Source organism: Micropterus salmoides, unplaced genomic scaffold (genome assembly GCF_014851395.1).
Source record: "Micropterus salmoides isolate LMB-PRFRI ecotype aquatic unplaced genomic scaffold, ASM1485139v1 Ms_hic_scaffold_3, whole genome shotgun sequence".
In the NCBI taxonomy this organism is placed as follows: domain Eukaryota; kingdom Metazoa; phylum Chordata; class Actinopteri; order Centrarchiformes; family Centrarchidae; genus Micropterus; species Micropterus salmoides.
This window is the reverse complement of record NW_024042261.1, coordinates 39,894,199-39,904,536: the sequence shown is the minus strand read 5'-3', so window position 1 is coordinate 39,904,536 and position 10,338 is coordinate 39,894,199. Positions and strand designations below refer to the sequence as shown.

Here is a 10,338-nt window from a genome sequence, read left to right as displayed (position 1 = left end):
GACCATCAGTCCCCCTAATCATTTATTTCAGCATTGAATATTTTTTCAAAATAGTCTTAAAGGAGGAGGAGTTGGCCCTTCTGTGTTGAGCCATGCGTTTGTGTAGTGGTTGTTTAGCTCCCCCAATGTGCTGGGGTCTCATTTATAAAACTGTGCTTAGAAACCTCACTAAAAGTGTCCGTGCGCCCAAAAGTCAAAAATCTGTAAGTCTGCACATCTGTAAGTAATGTTCCCTTTATCAATCACAATCAATTTGAGATATGTCGCATGTGAGGGAGCTCCATCGCCAACCCTTCAAACGCCCACAGCTGCCTATAAACGCTCAGTGAAGCTCATTAATATTAATGCGTCCTGACTGCAGCAAGAAAAGGAGGCAGACTCTGAATCTAACTCAGTGACTCTGACGTTCGTTTTGGTGAAGCTGAAGCTGTTTGGTGGGTAAAAAACGAACTTTCACGCAACGCTTGTGCCCCGGAGGAAAGGGGCCCCGGAGCTCCGCCCCTTTATAACCGATCTACAGGAAGGGGCCTCCCTCTGAGCAGTGACGCTGGCGCTCAGCGTTTGGCTCGATAAGGAAACAAACATGTGAGAACAATATGAAACTCTGCTCTCGTATTTGCTCGACTGACGCACTGAAAACGGCATCAATTTAAATATAATTTGTCTCCTGTTCATCTGATTTATCAGAAGAAATTTCAGTGCATGCGAGTATTAATTAATATGATTCCTGATTAAACTGTTCAACATATTTGAGGCGTTCTTTTGCACAAACAGTTTGTGTTTATGATCCTAAATCGGGTTCTTTTTGTGGCCACAAATTATGAAAAATTATGTTTTTTTAACGCACCGTTTAGAAATGAGACCCCAGGTCTGTGCTTTCCTCGCTGCATTGGACAGCATACACTAGATTGCTTCTCCTGTGTTTGGGTGTGCTGTCTCAGGATTTAGTTGCACACGGTGATCCCGACCACAGGAAGGAAGTGTACACACATGGTTTGGTCTGTCTGGGTTTATTTTGGAAACACCGCCTCCATGTGGAATAAAACACCAACAACACACAGTTCTGTCTCCTGAGAAGTACACCAGCTAACACTTCTGTTGTCTCACTGCACAAATGTTTGGGTGGTGTATTCACACCTGCGTTCATTTCCCCCCTTCCTTTGAGCAGGTGTGAATACAGCAGTCGCACTCAGGTGTGGACCAAACAACCGTACTGAGACCCGGCTGAAGAGGCCCGAAATCACCCGCTACTCACTATATAGTGGACTAAATTGTGGGCTCGCCATTTTGTAGTGCTGTCTGAATGTATAGTGAGAATTATTACAGCCCATATAGTCATTTGAAAAGTAGTTTGCAAACTTTTTGGAGTTAACAGGCTCCCATAGTCAGTGCAGCTCTTTAATTACTTCTTCATATTAAAGACAGATCTGTAGACGCTGTGTCCCGAGGCAGAATGTGACAGGGTCAGATATTTATCATGTAGTTAGATGAAATGGTCAAACGTGACATTAGTGACAGCACTACACAGAGCAGTATGCAGTAATAATTCCTGATGTAATCTGGATGTATGAACATAGTCTCTCGCTATGAATTCAAACTTTTTATCTGATCCGTCTCCAGCACAGTTTCACTGTCAGCATTCCAGAGTTTCTGTCCAATGAATGGATGACCTTCAGCACACGTGGTTTTGTTTACAGATTCTGGTTCACTTGCAAAAAGGGCATAGTGAAAGTGAACCAAAGCAAGTGAACTATAGTGGACCTGGTCTGACTGCACCCTTAATGTGTCATTTTATTTGACCCAGTCCAGACCTGCAGAAGCGTCAGACACTGGAGTTACATCTGTCCTCAGTTCAGATTATTCGTCCGGGTTTTTCTGCGGTTGGAGGTAAAGTTTGCGTCTCTGTGAAACACCCTCAGTTCAAATGCATAAATGTTAAGATCACTTGAAGCGCCCACGACACAGAGATCAGAGCGACTCATGTGACCTCAGAGCCGCAAAACCAAATCAGCTGAATTTACCAAAACAGTCACTGATGTCACAGGTTTGTTGTTCAGTCATCAGAGTCCAATTTCACTTCCATATCAGCACTTCCTATACTTTTCTTTCTGTCTTACCTTTTCTTTCTCCCTTTCTGTCTTTTCCTTTGGGTCTTCAACGATAAATTAACAAAACTGAAACCACGTGAATCCCACATATTAAATGCATATCATTTTATAATATAAACTGATATTTATTAACAATTATACACACAGCATTCTGCATTTATATACATTTCTGTAAATGGAAATTGCTACATTGCTGATGCAAAACAATAAAAAAATTTAAATTAACTCTGTAAGTCAAAATATAGATTAAATTATTTACTTCCAGAAAAACATTTAAAGGTGATGCATTCGGTGCCAACATTTTTTTTTTCCGTTATTCCTACAATAATCACACATGACACTACAGTCTGGTTAAGGCAAGGTGTCCTCTGTCCTGTCCTCCCTCCTTGCCTCCTGTCCTTGTCTCCTCTCCTAAATGTTGGTCAGACTCTGGGCGGTGGTCAGGGACCTCCTCCCCTCTCTTCCTGACAGTTTCTTCAGCAGCGACTCCCTGAAGGTTCGGCACATCAGGAAGTAGATGATGGGGTCGAGGCAGACGTTGAGCGCCGACAGGAAGAGAGTCCCCTCCTTCACCTGGAACAGCACGAAGCGGGTTTCCTGGCTGAAGCCCGACGCCGGCATCTGGCTCAGGGTGTACGGCACACGGCAGACGTGGTACGGCACGAAGCAGATGAAGAACACCGCCAGGATGCTGAAGATGCTACGGTTTGACTTACGGCAGGCGTTGCTGTTGTTGCGGCGCACACGGCGGTAGGACTGGTAAATCCGGCAGGCGATGGAGGCGTAGCAGAAGGCAAGGACCAGCAGGGTCACCCAGAACAGGCTTACGCTGAAGAAGGTGGACACCCGGTGCCACTGCATGCCCAGCGGTGTCTTCAGCTGCATGCAATGACGTGAGTTCTCCTCATTGGCCGGATGGCTGGTCAGCAGGGCGTTGGGAAGCACACAGAGGAGGAGGAAGAGGCTCCAGATGAGGAGCGCCAAGACTCGGGCGAAGCTGACGTTCTGCAGGAGGTGCAGCAAGGACACCCCTCCCCACCTGGACCTGCAGGAGGAGGAGGGGGAGGGGGAGGTGTGTCGGACAATCTTGAAGTAGCGCTCGAGGCTGATGAGGCCCATGAAAAGGATCCCCACATACATGGACGAGTAGAAGAGCACGGCGGTGTAGCGGCACATGATGACGTGGACACACCAGCCACCCAGTCCCAGCTGAGCTGCCAGCCTGAAGGGGAAGGTGACCAACATGAGGAGGTCAGCCACCACCATGTTCTTCAGGTAGACCACCAGACCCGAGTCACTGGGCACTCTGAAGAAGATCCAGGCGGCCAGGCCATTCAGGCACAAACCCACAATGCAGATCACCAAATAGAGCGGCGGGAGGACGTGGAGGGTGAAGAAGTTGCTGAAGTCTGTTTGGTTGGGGGTGGGGAGGCCGGTGGAGTTGAGGTGATCCATCCCTGGAAAAACACAAACAACCCAGTTTGAACATAATGATAATGAGCAGTTCTTTGCAGATCCTTTATCTCAATGTATCCAATGAAAAAAAAAGATCTATGAAAAGTGTGTTGTGACGTGAAACTACTTCAAAAACACACAGATATGTTTTATTGGCTTAAGATTCTCACCAGACTGAAGTGTTGGCTGAACCCTGACTGGCTTATGGATTTCCTTATCTTGAAACATTTTATAGCTCAATGATTACTGAGATTTCTTAATCTATTTTGTCTTATGGGCTTTAGAAGAAAAAACGGTGTCATCAGCGTAAAGGAAGACGCTGTACGGGAGAGGCAGGGTTGTAACGTGGGACAAAAGTAACACAGCAATTTTCTCCATAGCCCGTATTACTAAACTACGCCAGCACGTACTGAACACAGTACTTAACGCAACCGTGAAACATTGAGTGGATCCGTTAAACCTTCACAGAATTATACAGAAGAAGCTGTTTCCAATCAAGGAAAGTAAATTCACTCAAGCTGTATTTTCTTTTAATGACAACTAAGTACATTTACTCAAGTACTGTACCTGGACAACCCCGCCTTTCGCCCGATGTCAGCTGGGAGTGGCTCCAGCCCCCCGTGACCCTGTACGTAGGATAAGTGGTTGACGATGGATGGATGGATGTACTTGGACAATTTAGAGGTACTTGTACTTGAGTAGTTTCTTTTCACGCAACTTTCTACTTGTACTCCACCATATCTCAGAAGGAGATATTGTACTTTTTACTTCACTACATCTGACAGCTTCAGTTACTTTACAAATAAAAAGATTTTCACACACAAAACCTATTAAGAGTTTAAAATATGATGTTTTGTTTTATAAATTAAACTACCCAACATTTTATCCAACTGAAACGATTAGTTAATCAAGAAAAATTTATTGGCTATAACTATTTTGATGATGGTTTGTTACTGAGTAGTCCCAAACGCTTATCCAACAGGTTTGATTTTCTTTAAAATGACCATTTCAGCCTCACAGAGCTGTAGATTCTTGTTCTCACAATAACTCCCTTTACATAGACAGAGCGTTTGCTGTCAGGGCCCCGAGGCTCTGGAACAGCCTGCCCGAGGAAATCAGGTCGGCTGAGTCAGTGAACTCTTTTAAGTCCCTTCTTAAAACATACTTTTATAGGAGAGCCTTTCCTGATCTTATTTGACTTTATTTTATCCCTTTTATTTTATTGTATTTTACTAATTTTATATTAAATTTTCATGCTCTTATCTTTTTTTGTATTATTCTTTACACTTGTTAAAGCACTTTGTAACTTGTTTTTGAAAAGTGCTCTACAAATAAGGATTATTATTACATGTAAATATCAACAAAGGAGACACAAAGCAGTTTCCGGCAGCACTGCTCTGCTGAAACTCCCACAAAAGCCTTTTATGTTCATGGACCAAACGCACGGCGCTCTGTTTACATGTGCCCAAACAAAACGCGTCTTGAATTCCTGCTTGTCCTGCTGTTCACACACGCTTCCCTCCAAACACTGATTCATCCCAGGCCAACACACACTCACGGTCCTCCTTCATCCACGCTAATAAAAACAGGACATTTAAAGTTGGCGGTGACAGGGGAGGACGCCACCAAGCTGCCTTTTGTTTTCCTGATTCATTTATTTTTAGTCCCTGACCTGACCCATGGCCTGCACTACGAAGGGAGTTCAACCTACTCAGAGTTAACTCAGGGTTGACAAACTCCTACGCCTACACTGGAGTTAAACGGTACTACGATAAGATGTTGGTTAGTTAACCCGGTGTTAACTCAATTGGAGTTGGTGCGCGTCCACATAAAAGGAGCGTGTTTGGCCGTGCAGGGAGAGTTTTTCGCAACGTCACATGCTCCGTATTTCCCCCAGAGGAATGCACGTTGATTGTGTCGGGATATGAGTTTAAAGACACGTTAAAGGCTAAATCTAACACCGTGGCGGCCGACAAAACCAGGGAGGCTTGTTGGCATCGCATGGAGTAAATTTGTAGCCTAATAATCTTCATTTAGGCTATGTGTAATATTGTTAAGATGCAAAGGTACAAGTGCACAGGATGTCCATTGTAATAAAGAGGCCAGTTAAAAACTTGAATATGTTCTCTGACATTGTATTCATATATTTATGAGAGAAACTCTCTGAAAAATAGTTTTGTTTTTTTCAAGGAACCACATCGCTTCACTTTGCAAGGCTGCAACATCACACACACGTCTGCTGTGTATTATGCATGCACTGTAAAGCTATATCAAACTTTGCAATCAGATTTAGCAGTGAGGAAACACTCCTGAGTTTAGACCACTATCACTGACATGCACCTTAGAGACTTTGCCGTAGATTGGACGTTTTTTAAGAAGAAAACACCAGAGTGATTTAGATTTTTTGTGACTTTAATTACAGGGAGTTTTCTGATTTTTGTTCTCGGAAATTTGATACGTTCATCTAGGATTGTTTTTCTTTGTTTATTAACCCTGGCTCCATATTTTTGGACACGTTCAGTCAATCTAAATATGTGAAAAAAAGATAATGACCTTTAATAAACCATCCCCTTAATTAATTAAGATCTCCTCCCTAAAATCACAGCTCGGCTGCAGGGCTCGCTGTACGAACGTGATGCTGTTGTGTTCAGAACTTCATTGCAGCTGCAGTGGAACAAGTCAGGATGAAATCTAAAAGTATTTTATGAAGTGCATGTATGAATAGCCTGCTTCTCATCATTAAGGTGGTAGGAGTACAGATGTGGTGTGTAGTCCTTGTATAAAGGTTAACGTCGAGTTAACCACGAACAAAACCTGCTCGGAGCAGTTTAGAGAGGTTAACCGGGAAGTTTCACCTGAAGTTACCTGGATAAGCCAGTTACCCCGCTTCGTAGTACAGACCACAGGTCTCAAACTTGTGACTTCTGTTGTTGCCAGTCCTAATCCTGTCACATTTACTCCAAGTGGTTATAGCAAAAGAGGTAAACCCCGAACAACCTGACACACTTTTAAACGTGAATGGGATCTTAAGGCTTCACCTGTGCTCATCTGACAGTTAATACCAGGTAAACATCTTCCTGTTTCAGGACTACAGGGTCTTAGTAAAAATAAAAAAGAAGAAGTCCTCTGGCTTCCTGTGTTTATGTTGAACACATTATTTTACATGAAACAGCTGTGGCACTTCCAGTCAAACAACTTTCAGATCATAACAGACAGAAATCCCTCCCTGCTCGGTGTGTCCGAACAACACGACTGGAATGAAACAGCTGTAGTTTATAACGCCGCAATCAGATTACCAGTTTCCAACACACACACACACACACACGTGCAGCTAAAAGACAGATTCCTCTCTGGATGCAGTGGCTGGCAAAGGGCTTATATTAAGGTGCCAACGCCAAACTGTAACTACCAAGGTTTTGAACCCATTGGAAATGCAGTGGTGGACATGAAATAAGTACATTTACTAAAGTACTTAAATACAAACTAGAGGTGTTTATCCATGAGGATTTTCTTTTAATGCTACTTTCTTCTTTTACTCCATCTCAGAGGGAGATATTGTACTTATTACTTCACTACATTTATCTGACAGCTTCAGTTACTTTACAAAGTCAGATGTTTCCACTTTAAACATGTGGAGAGTATAAAAAAGTATGTTCTGTTAGAAATGAATCTTTATACACGCACGGCTGAAACCATTAGAAATTGAATTGGTAACTATTTTGATAATCGTTTAAGTCTTTTTTTTCGTGTAAAAACATTTTATTCCAGCTTCACAAATATATGAAGATTAGCTGCTTTTCCTTTTGATTATTTTAATGTATTTTTAATAATTTTGAGGTTTAGACTGACAGAACAAGCATCGTGAAGGCGTCACTTTGGGCAACTGTGACAACATTTCTCAATATTGTAGTAGTATAAACGATCCATTAATGCAGAAAATAGTCAGTGGATTAATCCATAATGAAAATAATCCATAATTGCAGTCTGATACAAAACAATTTAACCTCAACCAACAACAGTAAATTCCTGCTTTTACATGAATGCATGAGTAATAACAATCTAAGGATATAATATATAATAGTACAACAGTCACAGGGGTCCTTTGAGTACTTTAAATATATTAAGTACTGATTATACTTTTACTTTAGTAACATTTACAATGCAGGAGGACTTGTAACAGAGTATTTTTACAGTGAGGTGTTAGTACTTTTACTTAAGTAAAGAATCTGAGTACTTCATCCACCACTGCGGGGATCTTTGTTGCATTTTCTCTCTCACCTCATTTGCTGTCATCTCTCTACAGTCGACTATCTTAGAAAGGAATTAAACACCCGTAACCGTAAATCTTTCACAAACAGTAATTTTTCTGACGAGTCTCTCCTACACAGAACTATGTCGAAGTTGACTCATACTTTTGCATTAGATGATGACAGATGGAGGAGATGCTGATCAGCTGCAGAAAAGCGACTATTTCCTCTTTTTCGGCCCTCTATGAATGACCCGGCTGGCACAGGAAGCGTTGCAATGATCATGAAGCGCTATCACTGTTCAGAGGAAGCGGACTTGTAAAGATTGTGTGCAAGATTAGAACATTTACAAGAGTTATTTGTTAACCAAAACTGTCCCTGTCCAGCTCTCCATGTCACACCCGACCATTCAAACAAATTCTCTGTAAACATGTTAAGTTGTTGCCAGTCAGCACTGTGGTTCAGTGAGCTCAGAGGGTTACCGCATTTAAACGGACATCATCATCAGTAAGTGTGAATGTGCAGGAGCTTCTGTGATTCTGTCCGTTCTTTATCTGTTTCATTAGGGGTACCACAAGGGTAAAACCTCGGGTCACCGCTTTTTGATTTATACGTGCTGCTGCTCGGCAACACTCAACAGTTCAACAGTCAATAAAGGCATTAAATACCCAAAACCTGGACAACATCTTCCTGCACCAGAGCCACAAAACAAATGTGCAGAGAAGTGTAGATGAGTTGGACACAGACGTAGCTAAATGTTGACTTGCACAAATACCAACTCTTAAATCAACTTATTTATTTGATAACATGAAGCTAAAGCAGCCTTTTGTTGTTGCATAACTGTTTTTTTTTATCTAATAAAAGAACCTGTGTGAAGTACGTAGACTCAGTCGGTGTATTACTTGCAGTAGACGGCAGCCAACGTGTCCCCAGTTTGGAGAAGCAGAAAGTTGTACCAGCATGGAAACTAAGCAAGGTGCTGTGGACAGGGTCAGCGGCAAAATCTAATTTAGCTGCCTAACAGAAGGCACATAGAAAAAAATCTATATCAGTTCAAACAAAGGCTGTATTTAGAATATTTTCAGCCATTTCATAATTTGATTAATCATACAACTTCAATATTCGTACAGACAAGCAACTTGAATAAAGGAAATAGGAAATTCTAAATATAGCGTACATGTGATCTTTTTTTTTTTTTAGGTGGTTAAAACACGCTCACAGCAGTGCTTTGCATAGCTTCTGTGCCGATACAACTCTCAGCTTCTTTAAACTGGGGACACGCTGACCCCCAGCTACTGCACACCGACTGTGTATAAGTACCTCATCCAGCCCCACTTAAAGAAACGATCCCTTTAGTGACAGATTGTTGTTAGTTTTATAAAAATACAATAGAATATGTAGTCATTTTACAAGATAAGGAGGTGAAATAAATGTAAAACAGAGCGTACAGGTGAAAGGAAAATAACAATGCAGTCAAAACAAGTCATTTGCATTGAAGATAAGATACTGTTTGGAAATATGGAGAAGTAACACACAAGCATGGAATCTATTTATAACGTATGATGACAGTTTCTTTAGAAGAATAAATAAACCACATCAGAACATGATCAGGATGTTTGACATGATGTGAGTGTACATTCACCACAAACATTTGTGCCTCGGCAGGACGCTCTGCGAACAAAGTGTTTTTTCTTGTTAACTGATACACAATTCAGGTCAAAGTAACAAAAAAACCCACCGCAGCCTTTCACACATTATTTATATATAAATTTAACCGTTAAAATATAAATTCACTTACTGAGACTGGCATTTGATAAAAGACTTTTGTATTTTGATCAATCAATTAATCGTTTCAGTGATTTTTCAAGCAGAAAAAATCTAAACATTTCAGGTTGCAGCTTCTGAAGAGGGAGGATTTGATGCTTTACTTTCTTATTGATTGAATATCTTTAGCTTTGGGACAGTTGCTTGGTTAAAGATGTCCCCTCCAGCCCTTAAAAACTGTAATGCAAATTATTATTATTATTGTATTTTTTTTTACATTTTAAAGACTAAAACATTGACAAAATAATGTAGCAAGTTATTTGTCTCTCTATCTAATGTTGAAATTGAGTGTACTCACTGTACAAACAGTCTGATGCTCAGTCAGGTTCCCATGCAGACGTTGCCTTCACTTGTAACGCTGTGTGATGTGAAAGTCATGTGAAGTTTGGTTCAGAGCAGAGAGTTTGAGCAAATCAGATTTTGTGAAGGAGTTCCACTTCCTCTCTCTCTCTCTCTTTTTCTGACTGTCCCTCCCTCTCTCATCCACATGCAGACTCTCTCTCTCTCTCTCTGCAGTCATGCCAGCAGCTCTGTGAGGCTGTGCAGTGAGCTTCATGCTAACATCAGCGCCCTGCAATGCTCTCAGTGACTGACAGTGCTCTAGTTATGTAATTTAATTATAAAAGAAATGTAACTCTAACCGCACAGTTACTTATGAAAATGTTCACGATCACATCGGGGGTTACATGTGAATGTTTTCTGTA

General features: G+C 41.5%; 1 protein-coding gene across 1 annotated transcript; it reads right to left on the bottom strand.

The window, feature by feature from the left end:
- Positions 1–2,196: 2,196 nt before the first annotated feature.
- Positions 2,197–10,041, bottom strand: LOC119883544 (P2Y purinoceptor 14). Its single transcript, XM_038694246.1, has 2 exons — positions 9,933–10,041; positions 2,197–3,565 (listed from the first exon to the last, which is right to left on the bottom strand). Exon 2 carries the CDS (start codon positions 3,561–3,563, stop codon positions 2,520–2,522), a length of 1,044 nt encoding a protein of 347 aa, XP_038550174.1. The 5' UTR covers positions 3,564–3,565; positions 9,933–10,041; the 3' UTR covers positions 2,197–2,519.
- Positions 10,042–10,338: the final 297 nt, after the last annotated feature.